The 27,255-nt window shown below is 38.8% G+C and overlaps 1 protein-coding gene across 1 annotated transcript in view; it reads right to left on the bottom strand.

Moving 5' to 3' along the window:
* Positions 1-1,654: 1,654 nt before the first annotated feature.
* The window catches only part of APPL1 (adaptor protein, phosphotyrosine interacting with PH domain and leucine zipper 1), a 137,298-nt gene continuing 111,697 nt past the window's right edge, over positions 1,655-27,255 (bottom strand). Inside the window, exons 16-22 of the mRNA XM_053720852.1 lie at positions 17,366-17,412; positions 15,565-15,739; positions 14,583-14,619; positions 13,642-13,788; positions 12,022-12,072; positions 11,826-11,915; positions 1,655-2,402 (exon numbers count right to left, since the gene is read on the bottom strand). Coding sequence (XP_053576827.1) covers positions 2,253-2,402; positions 11,826-11,915; positions 12,022-12,072; positions 13,642-13,788; positions 14,583-14,619; positions 15,565-15,739; positions 17,366-17,412 — 697 coding nt within the window. The 3' untranslated portion in view covers positions 1,655-2,252. The remainder of the gene's footprint in view (positions 2,403-11,825; positions 11,916-12,021; positions 12,073-13,641; positions 13,789-14,582; positions 14,620-15,564; positions 15,740-17,365; positions 17,413-27,255) is intronic.

Below are 27,255 nucleotides of genomic sequence, written 5' to 3'. Positions count from 1 at the left end.
TACCATATAGCAAAGAGGAAATTGGATAGGAATGAAACTGCAGCTGGAATTCAGTTCACAGAATGCACACTCGTAAACGGTACGCTGCAAATAATAACGCGTCCAGGAAAATGGGAAGGGATTTAGAGTTCCTATTTGAAACCTCCCCCTACAGCATTAGCGGCGCACTGCGCATGCGCAAAACCCGGGAGTGTGTACAGTGGGGAAAATACCTGTTAGAGCTGCACAACCATGAAGATACTGGTGACGAAATATGGGAGGGGGCAGGCGGACATTTTAAACAGCCAGACTAAACAAAAGTACTAAAACTTAGAAACGCTTCATGTTACTAAATTAGGCTATAGTTCAAATGAATAATCTTTAAAAGTTTATAGGAATTACCTATTTGAAATTTTGGGTTGACTGTCCCTTTAATATCAATGTAAACAACTTTAGCTTAAACCATTTGTTCATAAAACATATTTTAACGGGTTTAAATTGTGTATTTTTCCATGCAACGTCCCTTTAAATTTCATAACAGTTACAGTTTGTCCAGCCAATAAAGACCTGTATTGCGCATTGCTTTTTAAAGGAAGGAAACCACAAGCACATGCGAGCAAAGCAACATAAATGTGGCTTTATATTGTTTTTGATCATGCACATGTAAAACTATGATTTGGGCCTTCTTTGTGCCTGTACTAGACAGAGCCTAGAGCAGTGATAGCTAACCATGACACCTCAGATGTGGAACTACATTTCCCATGATGCTTAGGCACTCTGCAGTCTAGTTGAGCATCCTGAGAAATATAGTTCCGAAACATCTGGGGTGCACTGACCTAGAGTACCACTTATCACTGCCATTTTTTATTTTTTTTGCTTTTCAGGAAATTAATGTGTAAGTGTAGCAGTGGCACAAATCGAACATTGTCCCATTCACTGCTGCATGGAAAATTAAATGCTTAAAGGGACAGGAAGGCAGAGCAAATATTAAAATGGGACAGACAATCAACTCAATTTTTTTTTTGTTTAAAAAAAGATAGATAATCCCTTTATTGCCCATTCCCCAGTTTTGCATAACCATCACTGTTATATAAATACACTTTTTACCTCTGTGATTACCTTGTATCTAAGCCTCTGCAGACTGCCACCTTATCTCATGGCTATTTCTTTCTTTCATTCTCTTTCTTTCTTGTCTATTGACTTGCATTTTAGCCAATTAGTGATGTGTCATGCACAGCCCACTGACGTGAGCACAATGTTATCTATATGGCCCACATGAACTAGCAGTCCCCTATTGTGAAAAGCTAATCAAAAAAGCATGTGATAAGAGGCTGTCTGTAGTGACTTAGAAACAGGCAGAAATCTAGAGGTTTAAATGTTAAAAAGTATATTAATCTAACTGTGTTGGTTGTGCAAAGCTGGGGAATGGGTAGTAAAGGCGTTATCTATCTTTTTAAACAATCATTTGTATGTTGACTGTCCCTTTAACATAGCATCTTATCTAAACATGCTTAGCAGTCCATTGCCGGGACTTCCCAAACCATATTTAGGGGAATGGAAATACCCCCAAAGTTGCCTACCCTCCTGCTTCCCAGAAGCCAATCCCCCTTAAACGTTATGCCACTTTGCAGTAAGCCATTCAAAAGCCATGCATTGCTAAGCATGTTATGAAAAATATCAGTAATAAAAATATTTATTCTACATTTAGTGTCCTTTTAAAGGTTACACAAGATAAATAATAAATGAAAGAAATACAATAAAATGGGTTTGGAGGCTTTTTCTGGAATTTAAAAAGATACGTTTAAACCCTAGCGGTTTTTTAAATCATTTTATGCAAATATACTTTAATTGTAGAATGCCAAAATCTAATATGAAAAATAGTGAAACAGCACATACAATGTCTACTATATGAAACCGAATGAACTGATGACAATAGACTACATCAGTCCATACAAAATCCATGAATTCTCCAGTTCCCCACCTATCCAAGCTCACATTGTTCAAACAATGAAAGCATTTCTGAACAAATCAAATCCATGCTTGTCCCAATGTTATAGATTTCCAATGCGTGTAGAAATCATGATGTTCACAAATAAATGGCTCACTGTGGAAGGCAAAATAATTCACTGACACGTTAATTCAGTAAAAATGTTCTTAATAATAATAATAATGTAAATAAAAAAGAGCAGTTGGGTACGGTTTTGCCTTGCATGTGACATTGTGCCATGAACTGAGTAATGTTACGTTGATGAGTCCTTTTTAATCAGTCAGTCTCATGCTTCTGATTCGCGCTTCTTCTTCCCATCTTCTCCTAAGTCGCTGTCCTCTGATTGGCTGCTACTGAGAACTACAAACTGTCCTTCTGGGCCAGTCTGATTGGGTCTGCTAGATGCTGCTATTAAACGGCTCTGCTCCTCCAAATCCTAAGACAATATAAGTTATTTGATATTTGAGCATGGTTTACAGCAGGAATATGTAACTCCAGTTAAAGGGACAGTAAACATCTTCGGATTTATATATACTGTGTGTATATATATATACACATACACACAGTATATAGTAATGAGTATTATGTTTAGTTATGTGTAATGAAACAGCTTTACAATATAAGTTTCATTATCTATTTTGGCCGCTTTCATGTAATTTAGCTCTGAAAATTGACCAATTTCTAAATTCCCAGAATTTAAACACAGTGAGATGTTAATATCAAATGATACATTGGATATTTACAGAAAAGTCTGCAATAGATGATTTATTTTGTCCCCTTTTCCTGTAATTCCATTCTGAATTTGTGAGCTTTTCAGTTCCTGTTAGAAATGGAAGTGCAAAACACTGTTAAATCCAGCACAACCATTGGCTGCACACTATAGTGACCTATTTATAACTGACCCTAATTGGCCACAACAGAGAAGGTAACCTAAGTTACAACATGGCAGCTCCCATTGTTCTATAGATACTAAAACTTTACACTTATTTTGTCAATATTTAAACAACTAATGAAACTTTAAAAAAAAACAAAAAACATCTACCTGTTATTCTCAGACTAATCTTTTCTTTGAATGCATCATTCTATCTAGAAGTTATTAAGTGTTTATTGTCCCATTAAAATTAACCCTGCAGACTTTTCAAGGCTAACTCCGATATATATATGTCCCTAATTGGCTTTATCAGATAACCACTGCAAATCAATTCACTCTATACTAACATTATAACCGGTACTAGCTTTGTTGTCTGCAGATTAAAACCCAGATTGACTTCTTAAAAAAAAAAGGCAAATTGTTGAGTTTGACTATTGCTAAATTGCAGTAAAAATGATGTTAATTTTTTTTTTTTTAAATCTTCAGATTTGGCTGATGTGTTATTCTATAGCAACGTAACAGAAATGTCTTGTAATTACAAGATGAAGACTGCAAATAGACCAGGATAGGAGGAGTTCAAAGTTAACTAAATGTAATGGGAAATTCTAATCCTGTATATAATTTGATACAGCATGCATTTTTTGCATTAAAGGGACATAAAAAGAGTTGGCATAGAGACAACATATAATATGTACTTTAATTACTTTACCGGCAAATTTATACTGCAGTACCTCGCCATTAACCCTTTCTTTTAAGTTTCTAAATTGTACAGCTCTAACTTCCTTTTATGGCTGTATCTATATATATGTGTAGCTAAACACTGATAAGGGGGGTGGATCAGACTACTCCAGACAGAATGGCTATGTAACTAATTTTGCTTATTTTTGAAAATGTTTTTTAAAAAAAAACTGCTGGCAAGTATTTTAAATTATGCAAACAATTTATTTTACTTAATTAGCCCTTTTAGGATATGCACAGAGCTCAACATGTTTTAAAATGTGTTAAAGAGGCAGATAAAGTCCTGTTCTGTATTTGCAAGCATTGTAGCTTTCAATCAAAACACTGACAGTGATTAATGGGTTGTGGGACTGACACTTTTCTACAAGTGGCTTTTGAGCAAGAATTTACAATTTATGTAATTCCTTTGCAGGGTTAAATGCATAGGTATCCCAGTTCAGTAAAGCAAAACTGTGCATGCTATAACAAATGGTGCATGTCATTTTTACATCAGAATGTTCCTTTAAACTCATTTGATTACACAAAGGGAGTCTGACGCTTGGTATTTTTGCATCTCTTAAGGACTGGAGTTAAATGGGCATTAAATACTAAATACATTTCATGTACCTCCCTTTAATTATGGCTGCTGCCATTATAGAACCTAGGGTACACTGCAGGTACCTGAAGGAGAGTTGCTGCACATGCGCAATCATGACTAGAGGTAGGTGGGGTATAAAATGTTTTAAGTGTTTAATGTCCCTTTAAACACCCTTGTTTACAGGCAAATACAATATGCATCTTGTTTTATTAGAGTACAAAAAAAACAATAATGCAAACAGTTGTAATACCCATATGTTAAATCACTTGAAACTGATGCAGTATAACTGTAAACAGCTGACAGGAAAATATCACCTGAGCATCTCTATGTAAAAAAGGAAGATATTTACCTCACAATCTCCTCAGCTCACCAGAGTAAGTGTTCTGTGGACAGTTTTTTCCTTTCATGATTCAGATAAAACTTGATTTTAAACAACTTTGCAATATATTTATATTATCTAATTTGTTTTGTTCTCTTAGTATGCTTCGTGAAATTGACACCAAGGTAGGCTCAGCAGATGCCGATTGGTGGCTGCACATATATGCCTCATGTTATTGGCTCACCCAATGCATTTAGCTAGCTCTCAGTAGTGCATTGCTGCTTCTTCGACAAAGAAAAGTTGTTTCAATATTGTGTTCTCTATCTGAATCAAGAAAGAAAATGTTTGGGTTTCTTGTCCCTTTAAATTGAAAAGAAAAATAACATGACTGTGCCTGCGTATGCCAGATGCACACTGGGACTGGCATCCTGATTGGCTGCTTAAAGTCTCTTTACAGTAGGGTGTGAATAATTAGGAAATTTGAGATAAAATATCTTCATATTCTACATAGAGATGTCCAGGTGATATTTTCTAGCCAGCATTTTACAGCTATGCTGCACCACTTTTATCTGCTTCAACATTTGGGTATCGTGTCCCTATAAATTTAAATTTTTAATCATTCTAACAACCATTTGCAACCTTTACATTTTTAAACAAACAAAATGTATGCTTACCTGATAAATTAAATTAGTTCCACAGTGGTGAGAGTCCACGAGCCAAAACACCTGGGATTCAACTCATGGCCACTAGGAGGAGGGAATGATTTCCAAAACTCAGATATTTTAGCCCCTCCCACTTCCCCTGAACATCCCAGTCTAATGTATAGCAAAAGATCAGAAAGACAGGAAAGGACATGTTGGGTAAATGAGGAGCAAGTTAGAATGAACATTAAAAAATATATACCAAACTTGGTGGGTCGTGTGGACTCTATTTCAAACTATGAAATAAATTAATGTATCATCAGGAAAGCATACATTTTGTTTTCTTTCATAAGGTGGCTGAGTCCACGAGCCATTACATCTGGGATCCAATGCCCAAGCTGTGGAGTCCATGAGAAAAACAGAATTTATGCTTACCTGATAAATTTATTTCTCTTGTGATGTATCGAGTCCACGGATTCATCCATACTTATGGGATATTCTCCTTCCCAACAGGAAGTGGCAGAGAGAGCACCCACAGCAGAGCTGTCCATATAGCTCCTCCCTTAGCTCCACCCCACAGTCATTCGACCGAAGGCTAGGAAGAAAAAGGAGAAACCATAGGGTGCAGTGGTGACTGAAGTTTTTTAAATAAAAATATACTACCTGTCTTAAATAGACAGGGCGGGCCGTGGACTCGATACATCACAAGAGAAAGAAATTTATCAGGTAAGCATAAATTCTGTTTTCTCTTGTAAGATGTATCGAGTCCACGGATTCATCCATACTTATGGGATACCAATACCAAAGCTTTAGGACACAGATGAAGGGAGGGACAAGACAGGTACCTTAAACGGAAGGCACCACTGCTTGTAGAACCTGTCTCCCAAAAATAGCCTCCGAAGAAGCAAAGGTATCAAATTTGGAAAATTTGGAAAAAGTATGAAGCTAAGATCAAGTCGCAACTTTACAAATCAGTTCAACAGAAGCCTCATTTTTAAAAGCCCATGTGGAAGCCACTGCTATAGGAGTGGCTAGCAGTCTCATAAGCCAAACGGATGAAGCTTTTAAGCCAAAAGGAAAGAGAGGTAACCGTAGTCTTTTGACCTCTCCGTTTACCAGAATAAACAACAAACAATGAAGATGTTTGACGGAAATCTTTAGTTGCTTGTAAGTAGAACTTTAAAGCACGAACCACATCAAGATTGTGCAACAGACGTTCCTTCTTTGATGAAGGATTAGGACACAGAGAAGGAACAACAATCTCCTGATTGATATTCCTATTAGAAACAACCTTAGGAAAAAACCCAGGTTTGGTACACAAAACCACCTTATCTGCATGGAAAACTAGGTAAGGTGAGTCACACTGTAAAGCAGATAACTCAGAAACTCTTCGAGCCGAAGAGATAGCTACTAAAAACAAAACTTTCCAAGATAGAAGCTTAATATCTATGGAATGCATAGGTTCAAACGGAACCCCCTGAAGAACATTAAGAACTAAATTTAGGCTCCATGGTGGAGCAACAGGTTTAAATAAAGGCTTGATCCTGACCAAGGCCTGACTAAACGCTTGAACGTCTGGGACATCTGCCAGACGTTTGTGTAAAAGAATAGACAAAGCAGATATTTGTCCTTTTAAGGAACTAACTGATAATCCCTTCTCCAATCCTTCTTGGAGAAAGGACAAAATTCTAGGAATCCTAGTCTTACTCCATGAGTAACCCTTGGATTCACACCAACAAAGATATCTGCGCCAAATCTTATGATAGATTTTCCTGGTGACAGGCTTTCTAGCCTGAATCAGGGTATCAATGACCGACTCAGAGAAACCACTCTTTGATAGAATCAGGCGTTCAATCTCCAAGCAGACAGACGCAGAGAAGTTAGATTTGGATGCTTGACTGGACCTTGGATTAGAAGGTTCTGCCTCATTGGCAGAGTCCACGGTGGAACAGATGACATGTCCACCAGGTCTGCATACCAAGTCCTGCATGGCCACGCAGGCGCTATCAGAATCACCGAAGCTTTCTCCTGCTTGATTCTGGCAACCAGACATGGGAGGAGAGGAAACGGTGGAAATACATAAGCCAGTTTGAAGGACCAGGGCACTGCTATAGCATCTATCAGTACCGCATGGGGATCCCGGGACCTGGACCCGTAACAAGGAAGTTTGGCGTTCTGTCGGGACACCATCAGATCCAATTCTGGTGTGCCCCATAGCCGAGTCAGCTGGGCAAATACCTCCGGATGGAGCTCCCACTCCCCCGGATGAAAAGTCTGACGACTTAGGAAATCCGCCTCCCAGTTCTCTACCCCTGGGATATGGATTGCTGAGAGATGGCAAGAGTGATCCTCTGCCCATCGGATTATTTTGGTTACCTCCATCATCGCTAGAGAACTCCGTGTTCCTCCTTGATGATTGATATAGACTACAGTCGTGATGTTGTCCGACTGAAATCTGATGAATTTGGCCGCGGCTAGCTGAGGCCATGCCTGAAGCGCATTGAATATCGCTCTCAGTTCAATGTTTATCGGGAGGAGAGATTCCTCCTGAGACCATAAGCCCTGTGCTTTTAGGGATTTCCAGACTGCACCCCAACCAGAATTAGCCAACTTAAGGGTCTTAATTCTATCCATAATATCCTCTAATGGAGTCTCCACCTGGAGAGCCTCTTCTAGAGCCGCAAACCAGAAAGCAGCTGCAGTAGTTACAGGAACAATGCATGCAATATCTTGGAGAAAAAAACCTTGATGAACAAAAATTTTCTTTAGGAGACTCTCTAATTTTTTATCCATAGGATCTTTGAAAGCACAACCGTCTTCGATAGGTATAGTTGTACGCTTAGCAAGAGTAGAAATAGCTCCCTCCACCTTAGGAACAGTCTGCCACGAGTCCTGTATGGTGTCAGATATGGGAAACATTTTCTTAAAAACAGGAGGGGGAGCAAACGGAATACCTGGTCTATCCCACACCTTAGTAACAATAGTCACAATCTTCTTAGGGACTGGAAAAACATCAGTGTAAACAGGAACCTCTAAGTATCTGTCCATTTTACACAATTTCTCTGGGACCACTATAGGGTCACAATCGTCTAGAGTAGCTAATACCTCCTTGAGCAATAAGCGGAGGTGTTCAAGCTTAAATTTAAAGGTCGTCATATCAGAATCTGTCTGAGGGAGCGTCTTTCCTGAATCAGAAATCTCTCCCTCAGATAGCAAATCCCTTACCCCTACTTCAGAACATTGTGAGGGTATATCGGATACGGCTACTAAAGCGTGAGACGGCTCAGCATTTGTTCTTAACCCAGAGCTGTCACGCTTTCCTTGTAAACCAAGCAGTTTAGAGAAAACATCTTTGAGGGTTTTATTCATAACTATGGCCATGTCTTGTAAAGTAAATGAATTTGACGCATTAGAGCCTGAGGTACTTGGCGTCACTTGTGCGGGCGTTACTGGCTGTGACACTTGGGGAGAGCTAGATGCTAAACCCTCATTTCCTTCTAACTGAGAATCATCTATTGCAATATTTTTAAGTGCTAAAATATGCTCTTTATAATTTATAGACATATTAGTGCAAGTGGGACACATTCTAAGAGGGGGTTCCACAATGGCTTCTAAACACATAGAACAAGGATTTTCCTTGCTGTCAGACATGTTAAACAGGCTAGTAATGAAACAAACAAGCTTGGAAAACACTTTAATCAAAGAAAATAACACAAAAACGGTACTGTGCCTTTAAGAGAAAAAAAGCTGCACAAACTCTGCAAAACAGTGTAAAAAAGCAGTAAACAAAACAAATTTTTTACAATAGCATCATAAAGCCTTAGTAACTTTGCACCACTATGCAAATAAACAATTAACCCCTTAATGTAAAAACCTGATTGAAAAAACTTCAAAACCGGTAAAATAACGTTCAGCACCTTGCCACAGCTCTGCTGTGGCGCCTACCTGCCCTTTAGGAACGATTTGTGGGGAAAAAACCCTCTTTACAGCCCTCAAATACAGCAGGAATCTCTGGAGAAGTAGCTGGATGCTTCTGAGGTAAATAAACGGTGCAACTGAAAATAGGCCCCTCCCACCTCACTCAATGTTATGGGGCCTAAAAAACACCATAGAGTGTTTCTTAAACTAGCCATGTGGGTTAATAACCCTTAAACAAGCCACAAAGACCCTTTAAAGTCCCTCAAAAAACGTTTTATTTTTTAAAAGCCCATGTGGAAGCCACTGCTCTAGTAGAATGAGCAGTAATTCTTTCAGGAGGCTGCTGGCCAGCAGTCTCATAAGCCAAACGGATGAAGCTTTTCAGCCAAAAGGAAAGAGAGGTAGCCGTAGCCTTTTGACCTCTCCGTTTACCAGAATAAACAACAAACAATGAAGATGTTTGACGGAAATCTTTAGTTGCTTGTAAGTAGAACTTTAAAGCATGAACCACATCAAGATTGTGCAACAGACGTTCCTTCTTTGATGAAGGATTAGGACACAGAGAAGGAACAACAATCTCCTGATTGATATTCCTATTAGAAACAACCTTAGGAAGAAACCCAGGTTTGGTACGCAAAACCACCTTATCTGCATGGAAAACTAGGTACGGTGAGTCACACTGTAAAGCAGATAACTCAGAAACTCTTCGAGCCGAAGAGATAGCTACTAAAAACAAAACTTTCCAAGATAGAAGCTTAATATCTATGGAATGCATAGGTTCAAACGAAACTCCTTGAAGAACATTAAGAACCAAATTTAGGCTCCATGGTGGAGCAACAGGTTTAAATACAGGCTTGATCGTGACCAAGGCCTGACTAAACGCTTGAACGTCTGGGACATCTGGCAGACGTTTGGGTAAAAGAGTAGACAAAGCAGATATTTGTCCTTTTAAGGAACTAACTGATAATCCCTTCTCCAATCCTTCTTGGAGAAAGGACAAAATTCTAGGAATCCTAATCTTACTCCATGAGTAACCCTTGGATTCACACCAACAAAGATATCTGCGCCAAATCTTATGATAGATTTTCCTGGTGACAGGCTTTCTAGCCTGAATCAGGGTATCAATGACCGACTCAGAGAAACCACGCTTTGATAGACTCAGGCGTCCAATCTCCGGTACTGTGCCTTTAAGAGGAAAAAAAGCTGCACAAACTCTGCAAAACAGTGTAAAAAAGCAGTAAACGAAACAAAATTTTTACAGTAGCATCATAAAGCCTTAGTAACTTTGCACCACTATGCAAATAAACAATTAACCCCTTAATGTAAAAACCGGATTGAAAAAACTTCAAAACCGGTAAAATAACGTTCAGCACCTTGCCAAAGCTCTGCTGTGGCGCCTACCTGCCCTTTAGGAACGATTTGTGGGGAAAAAAACCTCTTTACAGCCCTCAAATACAGCAGGAATCTCTGGAGAAGTAGCTGGATGCTTCTGAGGTAAATAAACTGTGCAACTGAAAATAGGCCCCTCCCACCTCACTCGATGTTATGGGGCCTAAAAAACACCACAGAGTGTTTCTTAAACTAGCCATATGGGTTAATAACCCTTAAACAAGTCATAAAGACCCATTAAAGTCCCTCAAAAAACATTTTATTTGTAACTAAACCAAAACGCTTGTTCCTATTAGTGTCACCAGTAACTATGAGCCCTTTATACAAGCTTGGATTCCTCTTTTACTGAATACAGCTTACCTTTCCCTCATGGGGATATTGCCAGCCTTTTCTAGAAATAACACAGTCTGTCTAGAAAAAAATAGACTGAACATACCTTAATGCAGTTTAGCCTGCAAACTGTTCCCCCAACTGAAGTTTTCCTGTACTCTTCAGCCCTTGTGAGAACAGCAGTGGATCTTAGTTACAAAATGCTAAGATCATCATCCTCCTTGCAAAAATCTTCATCCCTTTTCTGCCAGAGAGTAAATAGTATACACCGGTACCATTTAAAATAACAAACTTTTGCTTGAGAAAATAAAAACTAACATTTTTGCCCTTCCTAGCAGTTAAGCAGGCAGAAAGAATGACTGGGGGGTGGAGCTAAGGGAGGAGCTATATGGACAGCTCTGCTGTGGGTGCTCTCTCTGCCACTTCCTGTAGGGAAGGAGAATATCCCATAAGTATGGATGAATCCGTGGACTTGATACATCTTACAAGAGAAATATATATTTTATATTCCACATTTAAAATAAAAGATAACAATTTGCTGTGTGTAATTTTCACCCCATCTGTAGATAAATCTCATCTAATATGATACGAAGTTGATAAATGTCACAAAGTATAAAAACTATAAATGTAAAATGAACTATAAGCAAAAAGTATAAACTATAAATGTAAAATGAACTATAGCAAATAATATTAACTGTAACGTAACAATGTTGTTTTCTCTGTAGTAAAACAACATGTGCAGTTTCTCATGTTTTATGCTTATAGATCATGCTTCTTTTCACATTTTGAGACGTTTTAATATATTTACATTTTCTGTTTTCTGCAAAATCCCAATAATTTTTTTATGGTACATGGGAAAAACCACATGAAAGCATTATAAGCAATAACACTTCTTATAATTCAAGTTACCCTCCAATAGGACAGAGTCTGAATGTGATATAGATCACTAGATTTTATTGTCGATTAGTAATGCCTATGAATCCAATCTGGGTTTTATCCAATCCAAAGTGAATTTTCATACCATATTGTGTGTTCTTTTATATTAATTGACACCAAGCGGTTCCTTTTTAGGTTACCTTTTCTATCTGTTTCTGCTTATTGATTTCCTGTTGTTGTTTCTCTTTCACTTTCTCAATTTCCTTCTGTTTTTCGGAAGCTCTGCGATCCTAGAAAACAGGAAATAGTATACACATAACATTACAAATGATGCGCTATAATGTATGAATGAAAAATAATAATAAGCACCAGATAAAACTGTCAGATAACACTTACAAGTTCTGCATGAAGCGCAATCTGTTTAGCCAATCCAACAGAATCACATATCTGAATAAAAAGGACAGGAAAATTATAATAGAGTTTATATACAAACATGTCTCAATGAAGAAAATGAAATGTAGACACACCTACTTGAAAAACCTTGCTCCATTATCTAACTTTTTTCATACAGAATTTTTTTTTTTTAAAAAAGCCATGTTTTGTGAGCTGATATAGTGGAAGTTACAGCCTATCATTTCAAAATCTAATGTGATATGGACATTTTTACAATTTGAATAAAGCGACTTTCTAATGTAAAAAAATACATGTTTTAAGTTCATATAATTCTTGCATGACTGATCCTAACTTAATATGACCCAGATTACAAGTGGCACGCTAATGTCGCAATATCACTGAACCGCTAACATTAGCACACAATTTGATATTACAAGTCCATGGTAAAGCGAGTTTACCAGAGAAGGGTTAGGGCGGCCGATATTGCTCTATAGCAACCTAAACTTGTAATGGATATCATGAGGCATGAACTAGATTTTACTGACCACCCGGCTAAAATGTAAGAAAATATTAAGCTAAAATTAGTTATTACATTTTTTTTTAAATGTTTTATTACATAAATTATCAGTAAATACATTTATGTAAAATTATGCAATACAATGTGTGCTTTGAAAAGCATTTTTTTTAAATAATATTAGTAAGTATCATACTGCCACTACCTGGCTATTTCATAATACCACCCGGCTGGCAACATTTTCTGTGGAGAATGTGGAGTAATTACTTCCTTTTAGAGGGATAGGAAAGTCAAAATTAAACTTGAATGTAATTTTAAGACACTTTTAAATTCACTTCTTTTTTTTAAATGTGCTACGTTCTCTTGATATCCATTGTTAAAAAATAACACACATATCTAACACTAGTGGGAGCTAGCTGATTGGTGCCTGCACACATTTGTCTCTTGTGATTGGCTAACTAGGATGTGTTCAGCTAGCTCTCAGTAGTGCAATGCTGTCCCTACAGCAAAGGATAACAAGAGAATGAAGCAATTTTGAGAATAGAAGTAAACTGGAAAGTTGTTTAAAATTGTATTTTCTATCCAATTCATGAAACAAAATGTTGGGGTTTCTTGTCCCTTTAAGCCTCATTAAAAAGTAATTTAGGCAAAACATGTAAAAAATGGCAGGTTGGTATGTCCATTAATATAGACGCCGCTTTAGTTCCCATTGGTAATTTGTGCCCAGAGTTCCTTCAAATATCTGAGACTTGTCTTTCAGGACTTTCTATTTCTGCAGACGTGTATAAATAATCAATATGTGAATGTGCAATGATTGTAAGAACTGACACTTCTTAGTGTGCATTATTATGTGCCACATACAATTACATGAATACTAAGGCTTCTCATCAAACGGTTAATATAGTATAAAAACGGACATTCAAAAATCTAAACCAGGTGTTGCATGTACCACAGATTTAGTGCTAAAAAACCCATTAATGGGATGGATTGGAAAAGTAGCTGAAACTTAATTATAATATCTAGTACAATAATGCGCTTTAGTAAGACCACAGTAAATGTGATCATTAGGGACAACTGAATAAGTGTTTCATTTGAAGACACCGGGTTACCTTTTCACCCTCGTTGTTTGACTCAAAGATGTAGCAGACAGAAACTGGGCGACCTTCAGATTTTCCTCCAGCCGTTCGGAGCACAAAGCCGAACAAACGCTTATTCTCCTGGTGTGTTGCATACAACACCACATTGGCCAATGGAAACTAGAAAAGAATAAGAGTGTGTAGTGAAACATTTTAGAAAGGGCAAATGTTACTTGCTGAAATTTTGATGGTACGCCCTGAGGGCTAGCATATGGTGGCGGGAGGGCTACATTTTGATTGGTAGCACCAATCCCTTATTTTGTTGCTCTAACCCTACAGAGTGACTTAACAGGAAAGAGATACTTAGCATAGCATCTGCATAAATGTCCATCATTTATAATGTATCTTACACTGCATAGAAAAACAGAACTACAGCCTTATGTTTAATAAATAACAATAATAACATCCAGAAAGTACGATGGGATGAGAAATTCATGTCTCTTTGGTTGAAGAGAAACTATTTAAAAAAAAGCTTTGTTATTGGTCTTAAAATGGGTGTGAAACCCCCGAAAAGTTATATATGTGTGAGATGACAGTCCAGAGAGTGCTTTATCTGGAGTTGTATTTGGACAGTTTATCAAGAGCACCCTGGTGTTTTTATACACAGGAATGAGAGTGCTAAGCTACACTTTTGGAGAAGAATATACAGGCATACCATGGAGATAGTGCGGGTTCAGTTGCAGACCACCGCAATAAAGCGAATACAGCAATAAAGTGAGTCACACTCATTTTTTTATTTCCCAGTGCATATAAAAGTTATATTTACACTATACTGTAATCTAGTATAACATTATGTCTAAAAACAAACAAACAATGTACTAATATATTTAGTATGACCATGTGTCTTTAAAATATACAGTATAGACTTGGGCAGATCGGACGTTCTGTATTATATGAGATGCAACACAACTCACCCTAAGCCTTGTGACTTGAGTCTGAGGATCAATCAACCTTAAAGAAGACAGTTAAAATAAAATGAGGAGATAAAGAAATGTAAACATTTCACGCAGAACTACAATACAATATATACATTTCATTATAATTAACTGCAACATGCACACATAAAGGCTTTAATAGCACATTAAATTACATACTTTAGTGAGAGTATGTCATTTTTACATCACTGACCACCTGCAAAGGGGTTAAACACATAGGTAAAAGTATCGCCCAGGAGCCACATGCACTGGAGCAGAATATGGCAGGTAAGAAAATCAGGAGCAGCAGTTGCATATAGCCGCCAATCACTGGTTGCTTCTTGTAGGGGAGCTACAATATTTGTGGCTACCAAACAGGACTTTACAGATGTTAGTTTAAACTGTTTGCAAAAACGTTTAATTATCTGGGTTGGTAATGCAAAAATGACACGTTATACAGAATTAGAGGAAGCAATTTTTAAATTGAAATAAATTAAGTTGACTTACTTATTCAAATTTTATGACATAGAATGTAAAAAAAAAAAAAAATATTCTCCTATGAGGTACCAAGGGTTCTGTGCTTGTTATGGTCATATTTTAAAGGGATGTGAAACCCATTTTTCTTTCTTTCATGATTCAGATAGATCATAGACTTTTAAACAATTTTCCAATGTACTTCTATTATCTAATTTGCTTAATTCTCTTGTTATTCTTTGATGAAGGAGCATCAAAGCACTAATGGGATTTAGCTGAAAGCCAATGAAAAGGTGCATATATGTGCAGCCACCAATCAGCTGCTTCTGAGCCTACCTAGTTATACTTTTCAGTAAATGATAAAAAAAACTAAACAAATTAAATAAAATAAAGTGTTAAGTTATTTAAAACCACACACTCTTTCGTAATCATGAAAGAAATGTGGCTTTCATGTTCCTTTAAGAATTGTGAGCCTTATTTTGTTTCTGTGTGTCTATTATTTACTTACTTTAAACAGTCACAAGTAACTAGAAGATGCGATTCAGTCATTCGGAATATGTTGTGGATCGCCCGCGCTGCTAAAATTTGACGCATCGTTTCATACACAACCTCTGTGTTTTCATCTGATTTCACTTCCATAGATCCAAGGAATCGTACGATGAACAGCTGGTGCAGGATAGAATCTATACAGTGAAAGGAAACACAATACAACTTTATGACTACTTAAAGGGACAATTAACTATTTGATCAGCGATATTTCCATATAAAATGTTTAGTTAAAACAAAAAACAACTTTGCAATATAATTTAATTATTTATTTAGCCTCCCTTTTCGTGTAATTTAGCTAAGCGAAAAGAGGATTTTCGAATTCCCGGAACCTGAAATTTATGGCTTACGCATCAAGGCTAACTTTGCTACATATTTACCCTAAATTGGCTATATATGATACTAACTGCAAAACAATGTACTTTAAACCGACATTATGACTATGGCTAGCATTGTTGTCTGCATACTAAAGCTTAAATTGGTTCCTCACAATAAGGCAAATAGTGGGTGGCGTTTAGATACTAGGGCAAGACGTAGGTGAAAGAAAGATACTGAGGTTGACATTGCTCAGAGACTGCATTGCATTTGTTCTTGTGATCAGTAATTTGTGTTTAACACAGGAGTAACAAAGCTCAAATTGAAAAGTGAGTAAAGCACTCTTTTGGTTGAGCAGAATCAGCTCGAGAGTTGTATGTAAACCCTAAACAGATGTAAATTCCTCAAATCTAAAATAAAAATATTAAAATTTTCTTTAAAAGGGAAAAATTATGTAACATCTATTAAATTTCGTCAGAGGGGAGGCCCACAACCTAAAGCTTTGAAAAGCCTGGTCTAGCTTAATACATTAATTAATACAAATCCGTTAATTCTATTTCTCCTTTAAGACACAGTGGGAGTGAAGACTTTAAGCTGTCAGATACATGAAAATAATTAACCCCTTAATGACCGTGATGTACCCTGTATGTCACTGGTCAAGGTTTTTTTTGTGGTTGCATCGAGCGGCAAAACCATTCTATTAGACCCTCCCTCACTCCTGCAGGCTGGTGGCGAGACAGTGCTATTAAAAAAACACACATCCCATAGAAAGACCAGCAACGTACAGAGTAAATAAACAAGAGTACAAGAGTACAATATCACGTCTGATATGAAGATCTTACATTTTGCAAAAAATAAGGGAGAAAAATGTTCTAAGAGCAGATAACTAAGGGAGTGTGTGAGACTGTCATAAAGTTTGGGCAAATAAGGGAGATCCCTGGAAATAAGGGAAGATTGGCAGCCCTATTACATACTGAAAAACAACTGCAGTAAAAAGGATGTTAATCTGTTTTAAAAATGTTTACACTTTGCTGATATGTTATTCAAGTCAACAGAAATGTTCTGTAATTAGAAGGTGGTTACTGTCCTTTTAATTTTTTAGAGACTTCACAATAAAAAGACAAATATGTCTGAAAACCATAATAAATTAACATAACTTGGCTGTTTACAGCATGATTAGGAATATGTAATCTAGCAGGTTGTTGAATAGATTGAATACATCATGCTATTACCAAGTAAAATACATAAAACTTGACATTCAAACAATACTAAATTAAATGCCTCTTTATACAGAATCTTCCCTTTGACGACCTGTGTTCAAACTATGGATTTGTCAATTTATTAGAAGGATTAAATTGGATCACCGTCTAGCTAAGGGTTGCTCACATTACTTGATCTGTAGAAATGATAAAAGCACGGTAGATAAAGTATGTACAGTATATTGTTACCTTCAGATTCGGATTTGTCTCCAGTTTCACCAAAAGGATTTGTTCGCCTATAAAATAATGATGTCAAAAGAACAGGCTGTCAATAACAGGATTTTTACTGACCAATTAAACTCGAGTGACAGCTACAACATAGCATCCAATGATAGATCACTGAATATGAAGAGAATTATATTTAGTAAACTTTTAAACCAAGCAATAAATAAATAAAATTCAACCAATATAAAAACATGACAGCATGGAACCAATATTCCATCAGTAACATATATTACTTCAGAGTCCAGATGTAAATGGGCCCTTGCATTGATCTAAGGCCGGGTATTAGCATTATCCTTGCATGAAGTATGAATGCCTCTCTGGGGAGTGTAAGAAAAGCATGGTTTTCTGCGCTATACAACTGGGAAAAAAAGCAAAATAAAAAAAATGCATTGTATTGATTGATTTCACTATTTTTAAGCAAAGAAATATAAATTAGCTAAAAAATAGTGATAAAATGCAACTTAATGACACATGGACTAGAATGTCTAACACAATAATTGAAAAGTAAAAGTACTGGGAACACAACACACATAAATATAAATAGGCTGGGGCCTGTAAATGGTTCGATACTGAGAATCTATTATATTTGGTTAATGTGAACTGTTGTCTTGAATATAACGAGAGATTGACTCCCTATGCAGTGAACATGGTATAACTGATACGTTGCCTATTCTACATTACAGCAGATTATCTAGCTCTTGGCTAAGAGTTCAAAGCTGCTGCCGCTATCCAGCTTCCCATCAGCTGTTACTGAATTCCTAGACCATGAACCCAGTGAAGCTAACACTCCCTACAAGCTGTAACCTCTGCTTTGTTTCAATGATCTTAAATAGTTCACATACTGAAACATCTGAAATTATGATCATATAAATCAATAATGACCCATTTCCTAATGCATGGGGGCCACAGATCAATATTTTAGGAGTCTTACAGACCAAACATTTAAACTATTAAATACACAATTATATATTCCCTAACAATGTCCAGTGCACAGGGTTAGTTTTATGTGGGGTTGCAGTGTAACCTTGTCTGCTGTTCTTCCCTCTTTTGAGTTATGGTCACCTTGTTTGCTTACCCCCCAGAAACCCCCAAATCGCACACTCTTAGTTACAATTTTAGGGGGGGGGGGGGGGACCACAAATAAATAACAGCACATATTCTTATCTTTACTTTTTTGCCTGTAGGCACAAAAATAGTGTAGAGGGCCCCATGTGGCCTAGAGCCGCCATTTTGCCATCCATGATATAAATAGTCAACAAAATCAAATTTCTATGTGCATTAGCAAGGGGTATACAGCAGGGAAAAAATATCTGCCAGCCCCTAAAAAGGTAAAAAAAATACCCTGAGAGAAAGCAGCAGTAAGCGCCAGCCTCTCTTGAATTGTGTAGCAAATGTGTTCTCAGACAGCAGCAATGACCGCCCCAGAGTTTTGAAGTAATGGACCTCCAGCGAACATTGGAGTAGAAGAATTCAAAATAGTGTATGTCAAACACCAAACTAAATGGAAAATACTCAGTCGTAATTCAAATATTGAAAAGAAATACTGAATATTTTATTGAAGGAACTTCAAAACACCTCCAGATAAAAAGCTCTTTAAAAGGGACATGAAATCCAACATTTTTATTTCATGATTTAGATAGAGAATACAATTTTAAACAACTTTCCAGTTTACTGCTATTATATAATTTGTTTCATTCATTTCATATCCTTTGTTGAAGACGTAGCAATACACTACTGGGAGCTAGCTGAATGCACTGGGTGAGCCAAATAAGATGAAGCATATTTGTGCAGCCACCAATAAGCAGCTTCTAAAGTCTACCTAGATTTCCTTTTTTTAACAAAGGATATCGAGAGAACAAACCAATTAGATAATAGAAGTAAATTGGAAAGTTGTTTAAAATCACATGCTTTTTCTTAATCAGGAAATAAACAAATGTGGGTTTCATGCCCCTTTAAAAAATGTTTAGCTTTTTATCTGGAGGTGTTTGGAACTCTAGAGGTTCCACTGCACTTTTATAGGGTTTAGACAACGCATTGCACACATTATTAATATAACCTGAGGGTATTTAACGTTGGCGGTAGCACCATCATTCAACAAAACATAATTTATGCTTACCTGATAAATTTATTTCTCTTGTAGTGTATCCAGTCCACTGATCATCCATTACTTATGGGATATTAACTCCTCCCCAACAGGAAGTGCAAGAGGATTCACCCAGCAGAGCTGCTATATAGCTCCTCCCCTAACTGCCATTACCAGTCATTCGACCGAAAACATGCAGAGAAAGGAAAACCATAGGGTGCAGTGGTGACTGTAGTTTAATGGAAAAATTACCTGCCTTAAAGTGACAGGGCGGGCCGTGGACTGGATACACTACAAGAGAAATAAATTTATCAGGTAAGCATAAATTATGTTTTCTCTTGTTAAGTGTATCCAGTCCACGGATCATCCATTACTTATGGGATACCAATACCAAAGCTAAAGTACACGGATGACGGGAGGGACAGGCAGGCTCTTTATACGGAAGGAACCACTGCCTGAAGAACCTTTCTCCCAAAAACAGCCTCAGAAGAAGCAAAAGTGTCAAATTTGTAAAATTTGGAAAAAGTATGAAGAGAAGACCAAGTTGCAGCCTTGCAAATCTGTTCAACAGAAGCCTCATTCTTAAAGGCCCAAGTGGAAGCCACAGCTCTAGTAGAATGTGCTGTAATTCTTTCAGGAGGCTGCTGTCCAGCAGTCTCATAGGCTAACCGTATTATGCTACGAAGCCAAAAGGAGAGAGAGGTAGCCGAAGCTTTTTGACCTCTCCTCTGACCAGAATAAACGACAAACAGGGAAGACGTTTGTCGAAAATCCTTAGTTGCCTGTAGATAAAATTTCAGGGCACGGACTACATCTAGATTGTGTAGCAGACGTTCCTTTTTCGAAGAAGGATTAGGACACAAAGATGGAACCACAATCTCTTGATTGATATTCCTGTTAGTGACCACCTTAGGTAGGAACCCAGGTTTAGTACGCAGAACTACCTTGTCTGAATGAAAAATCAGATAAGGAGAATCACAATGTAAGGCAGATAACTCAGAGACTCTTCGAGCCGAGGAAATCGCCATTAAAAACAGAACTTTCCAAGATAACAACTTGATATCAATGGAATGAAGGGGTTCAAACGGAACCCCCTGTAAAACATTAAGAACTAAGTTCAAACTCCATGGTGGAGCAACAGTTTTAAACACAGGCTTGATCCTAGCTAAAGCCTGACAAAAAGCTTGAACGTCCGGAACTTCTGACAGACGTTTGTGTAAAAGAATGGACAGAGCTGAAATCTGTCCCTTTAAGGAACTAGCGGATAAACCCTTTTCTAAACCTTCTTGTAGAAAAGACAATATCCTCGGAATCCTAACCTTACTCCATGAGTAACTCTTGGATTCGCACCAATATAAGTATTTGCGCCATATCTTATGGTAAATCTTTCTGGTAACAGGCTTCCTAGCCTGTATTAAGGTATCAATAACTGACTCAGAAAAACCACGTTTTGATAAAATCAAGCGTTCAATTTCCAAGCAGTCAGCTTCAGAGAAATTAGATTTTGATGTTTGAAGGGACCCTGGATCAGAAGGTCCTGTTTCAGAGGTAGCGACCAAGGTGGACAGGATGACATGTCCACTAGATCTGCATACCAAGTCCTGCGTGGCCATGCAGGCGTTATTAGAATCACTGATGCTCTCTCCTGTTTGATTCTGGCAATCAATCGAGGAAGCATCGGGAAGGGTGGAAACACATAAGCCATCCCGAAGGTCCAAGGTGCTGTCAAAGCATCTATCAGAACCGCTCCCGGATCCCTGGATCTGGACCCGTAACGAGGAAGCTTGGCGTTCTGTCGAGACGCCATGAGATCTATCTCTGGTTTGCCCCAACGTCGAAGTATTTGGGCAAAGACCTCCGGATGAAGTTCCCACTCCCCCGGATGAAAAGTCTGACGACTTAAGAAATCCGCCTCCCAGTTCTCAACTCCCGGGATGTGGATTGCTGACAGGTGGCAAGAGTGAGACTCTGCCCAGCGAATTATCTTTGATACTTCCATCATTGCTAGGGAGCTTCTTGTCCCTCCCTGATGGTTGATGTAAGCTACAGTCGTGATGTTGTCCGACTGAAACCTGATGAACCCCCGAGTTGTTAACTGGGGCCAAGCCAGAAGGGCATTGAGAACTGCTCTCAATTCCAGAATGTTTATTGGTAGGAGACTCTCCTCCTGATTCCATTGTCCCTGAGCCTTCAGAGAATTCCAGACAGCGCCCCAACCTAGTAGGCTGGCGTCTGTTGTTACAATTGTCCAGTCCGGCCTGCTGAATGGCATCCCCCTGGACAGATGTGGCCGAGAAAGCCACCATAGAAGAGAATTTCTGGTCTCTTGATCCAGATTCAGAGTAGGGGACAAGTCTGAGTAATCCCCATTCCACTGACTTAGCATGCACAATTGCAGCGGTCTGAGATGTAGGCGTGCAAAGGGTACTATGTCCATTGCTGCTACCATTAAGCCGATCACCTCCATGCATTGAGCTACTGACGGGTGTTGAATGGAATGAAGGACACGGCATGCATTTTGAAGCTTTGTTAACCTGTCTTCTGTCAGGTAAATCTTCATTTCTACAGAATCTATAAGAGTCCCCAAGAAGGGAACTCTTGTGAGTGGAAAGAGAGAACTCTTCTTTTCGTTCACCTTCCATCCATGCGACCTTAGAAATGCCAGTACTAACTCTGTATGAGACTTGGCAGTTTGAAAGCTTGAAGCTTGTATCAGAATGTCGTCTAGGTACGGAGCTACCGCAATTCCTCACGGTCTTAGTACCGCCAGAAGAGCACCCAGAACCTTTGTGAAGATTCTCGGAGCCGTAGCCAATCCGAATGGAAGAGCTACAAACTGGTAATGCCTGTCTAGAAAGGCAAACCTTAGATACCGGTAATGATCTTTGTGAATCGGTATGTGAAGGTAAGCATCCTTTAAATCCACTGTGGTCATGTACTGACCCTTTTGGATCATGGGTAAAATTGTCCGAATAGTTTCCATTTTGAACGATGGAACTCTTAGGAATTTGTTTAGGATCTTTAAATCCAAGATTGGCCTGAAAGTTCCCTCTTTTTTGGGAACCACAAACAGATTTGAGTAAAACCCTTGTCCTTGTTCCGACCGCGGAACCGGATGGATCACTCCCATTAATAAAAGATCTTGTACGCAGCGTAGAAACGCCTCTTTCTTTATTTGGTTTGTTGACAACCTTGACAGATGAAATCTCCCTCTTGGGGGAGAGAATTTGAAGTCTAGAAGGTATCCCTGAGATATGATCTCTAACGCCCAGGGATCCTGGACATCTCTTGCCCAAGCCTGGGCGAAGAGAGAAAGTCTGCCCCCCACTAGATCCGTTCCCGGATCGGGGGCCCTCGATTCATGCTGTCTTAGGGGCAGCAGCAGGTTTCCTGGCCTGCTTGCCCTTGTTCCAGGACTGGTTAGGTCTCCAGCCTTGTCTGTAGCGAGCAACAGCTCCTTCCTGTTTTGGTGCAGAGGAAGTTGATGCTGCTCCTGCTTTGAAATTACGAAAGGAACGAAAATTAGACTGTCTAGCCTTAGGTTTGGCTCTGTCTTGAGGCAGGGCATGGCCTTTACCTCCTGTAATGTCAGCGATAATTTCTTTCAACCCGGGCCCGAATAAGGTCTGCCCTTTGAAAGGTATATTAAGCAATTTAGATTTAGAAGTAACGTCAGCTGACCAGGATTTTAGCCACAGTGCTCTGCGTGCCTGAATGGCGAATCCGGAATTCTTAGCCGTAAGTTTAGTTAAATGTACTACGGCATCTGAAATAAATGAGTTAGCTAACTTAAGGGCTTTAAGCTTGTGTGTAATCTCATCTAATGGAGCTGATTCAAGTGTCTCTTCCAGAGACTCAAACCAAAATGCTGCTGCAGCCGTGACAGGCGCAATGCATGCAAGAGGTTGCAATATAAAACCTTGTTGAACAAACATTTTCTTAAGGTAACCCTCTAACTTTTTATCCATTGGATCTGAAAAGGCACAGCTATCCTCCACCGGGATAGTGGTACGCTTAGCTAAAGTAGAAACTGCTCCCTCCACCTTAGGGACCGTTTGCCATAAGTCCCGTGTGGTGGCGTCTATTGGAAACATCTTTCTAAATATCGGAGGGGGTGAGAACGGTACACCGGGTCTATCCCACTCCTTAGTAACAATTTCAGTAAGTCTCTTAGGTATAGGAAAAACGTCAGTACTCGCCGGTACCGCAAAATATTTATCCAACCTACACATTTTCTCTGGTATTGCAACTGTGTTACAATCATTCAGAGCCGCTAACACCTCCCCTAGTAATACACGGAGGTTTTCCAGCTTAAATTTAAAATTTGAAATATCTGAATCCAGTTTGTTTGGATCAGAACCGTCACCCGCAGAATGAAGCTCTCCGTCCTCATGTTCTGCAAATTGTGACGCAGTGTCTGACATGGCCCTAATATTATCAGCGCACTCTGTTCTCACCCCAGAGTGATCACGCTTACCTCTTAGTTCTGGTAATTTAGCCAAAACTTCAGTCATAACAGTAGCCATATCCTGTAATGTGATTTGTAATGGCCGCCCAGATGTACTCGGCGCTACAATATCACGCACCTCCCGAGCGGGAGATGCAGGTACTGACACGTGAGGCGAGTTAGTCGGCATAACTCTCCCCTCGTTGTTTGGTGAAATATGTTCAATTTGTACAGATTGACTTTTATTTAAAGTAGCATCAATACAGTTAGTACATAAATTTCTATTGGGCTCCACTTTGGCTTTAGCACATATAGCACAGATATCTTCCTCTGAATCAGACATGTTTAACACACTAGCAAATAAACTAGCAACTTGGAAATACTTTTCAAGTAATTTACTATAATATGAAAACGTACTGTGCCTATAAGAAGCACAGAAAAAGTTATGACAGTTGAAAATTAATAAACTGAAAAGTTATAGCATCAAATCTTTGTAAAAAAACACAATTTTAGAAAAGGATTGCTCCCATTAGCAAAGGATAACTAACCCTGATAGCAGAAAAAAAAAAAAAAAAAAAAAAATACAGAAATAAACGTTTTTTTATCACAGTCAACTACAATCTCACAGCTCTGCTGTGAGTGATTACCTCCCTCAAAACAAGTTTTGAAGACCCCTGAGTTCTGTAGAGATGAACCGGATCATGCAGGGAAGACAATAAACTTCTGACTGAATTTTTTGATGCGTAGCAAAAGCACCAAAAAAGGCCCCTCCCCCTCACACATAACAGTGAGAGAGATCAGTAAACTGTCATAAATTAAATAAAACGACTGCCAAGTGGAAAAAAAAATAGTGCCCAAAACATTTTTTTACCCAGTACCTCAGAAAATTAAACGATTTTACATGCCAGCAAAAAACGTTTAACATTAATAAATTGAGTGTTACTAAAAAGCCTGTTGCTAGTCCCTGCAAATTAGGCTAAAGTTTTATGCATACAGTATAATTCCAGTGAAGTGCCATTCCCCAGAATACTGAAGTGTAAAATATACATACATGACAGCCTGATACCAGTTGCTGCTACTGCATTTAAGGCTGAGTTTACATTATATCGGTATGGCAGAATTTTCTCATCAATTCCATTGTCAGAAAATAATAAGCTGCTACATACCTCTTTGCAGATTAATCTGCCCGCTGTCCCCTGATCTGAAGTTTACCTCTCCTCAGATGGCCGAGAAACAGCAATATGATCTTAACTACTCCGGCTAAAATCATAGAAAAACTCAGGTAGATTCTTCTTCAAATTCTACCAGAGAAGGAATAACACACTCCGGTGCTATTATAAAATAACAAACTTTTGATTGAAGGTATGAAACTAAGTATAATCACCACAGTCCTCTCACACATCCTATCTATTCGTTGGGTGAAAGAGAATGACTGGTAATGGCAGTTAGGGGAGGAGCTATATAGCAGCTCTGCTGGGTGAATCCTCTTGCACTTCCTGTTGGGGAGGAGTTAATATCCCATAAGTAATGGATGATCCGTGGACTGGATACACTTAACAAGAGAAAAGGCCGTTACATATAGGTAGCTTGTCTTTGTAATTCTTTATATAGATGAGGACCCTTTTCACCAATATTAAAAGAGGATAAAAAAACAAAAAAAAAAAAACACCCGACAATGTACACTAAATATTTATAGACCCTGATTTTTCTGTAAATTGTGTTTTTTCCACTCCCAGAGAGGATAAAGCATAAACTGCATATTTATATATACTGTACCACCTACAGAGTGATTTTTCAGAACAGTGCAGAATCACATTTTCATCTGGCCCCCAAATTGGCTACAGCAGGAGACCAGAAAAGCATAAATCTAGAGGATTTAATGCTTTAAAGATGGCAAAAGGTTAGTAACAAAACAACGGTTTTAAATTGTTTTTATCCTTTACCTTTATCATTTCCTTTATATTTACTATCCTATTATATAAAAGGCCAAGTGTGTTTGTCCGAAGCTGTAATGCGCAGTAGAGACAGAACGAGGACAAACACATCTGGCCTTACCTGACATGGTGTTGTGGTGAAAGTGGGCGTGGCCGGCACGAGAGAGAGGGGAGAGAAATAGAAAGAGAGGGGGAGAGACAAAGAGAGATAGGAAAGAGCTTAAAGGGACACTGAACCCAAATTTTTTCTTTTGTAATTCAGATAGTGCATGCAATTTTAAGCAACTTTCTAATTTACTCCTATTTTCAATTTTTCTTCGTTCTCTTGCTATCATTATTTGAAAAAGAAGGCATCTAAGCTTTTTTTTGGTTTCAGTACTCTGGACAGCACTTTTTTATTGGTGGATGAATTTATCCACCAATCAGCAAGGACAACCCAGGTTGTTCACCAAAAATGGGCCGGCATCTAAACTTACATTCTTGCACTTCAAATAAAGATACCAAGAGAATGAAGAAAATTTGATAATAGGAGTAAATTAGAAAGTTGCTTAAAATTTCATGCTCAATCTGAATCACGAAAGAAAAATTTTGGTTACAGTGTCCCTTTAAGAAAGCAAAAGAGACGTGAAAAAGAGAGCAAAAGAGGGGGGAGAGAGAGCGCATAAGAGAGGGGGGAAAGAGCGCAAAAGAGAGGGGGGAGAGAGAAAGCACAAAAGAGGGGGGAGAGAGAGAGCGCAAAAGAGAGAACGCAAAAGAGAGGGGGGAGAGAGAGAGAAAGCGCAAGAGGGGGGAGAGAGAGCGCAAAAGAGAGAACGCAAAAGAGAGGGGGACAGAGCGCAAAAGAGGGGGAGAGAGAGCAAAAGAGAGGGGGAGAGACAGCAAAAGAGAGGGGGAGAGAGAGAGCAAAAGAGGTGGAGCGAGAGAGAGCGCAAAAGAGGTGGAGCGAGAGAGAGCGCAAAAGAGTTGGAGCGAGAGAGAGCGCAAAAGAGAGGGGGAGAGAGCGCAAAAGAGAGGGGGAGAGAGAGAGCACAAAAGAGAGGGGGGAGAGAGAGAGCGCAAAAGAGAGGGGGGAGAGAGAGAGAGAAAGCGCAAAAGAGGGGGGAGAGAGAGAGCGCAAAAGAGAGAACGCAAAAGAGGGGGAGAGAGAGCAAAAGAGAGGGGGGAGAGAGAGAGCAAAAGAGAGGGGGGAGAGAGCAAAAGAGGTGGAGCGAGAGAGAGCGCAAAAGAGAGGGGGAGAGAGCGCAAAAGAGAGGGGGAGAGAGCGCAAAAGAGAGGGGGAGAGAGCACAAAAGAGAGGGGGAGAGAGAGAGCAGGGTGTGGGACTGCTGTACTGCAAAAAATGGCCCGTGTGAACGGGCTTTAGGACTAGTTTGTATATACTTGAATATTC

Source organism: Bombina bombina, chromosome 7 (genome assembly GCF_027579735.1).
Source record: "Bombina bombina isolate aBomBom1 chromosome 7, aBomBom1.pri, whole genome shotgun sequence".
Classification (NCBI taxonomy): Eukaryota; Metazoa; Chordata; class Amphibia; order Anura; family Bombinatoridae; genus Bombina; species Bombina bombina.
This window is presented reverse-complemented; position numbering and strand designations above follow the sequence as displayed.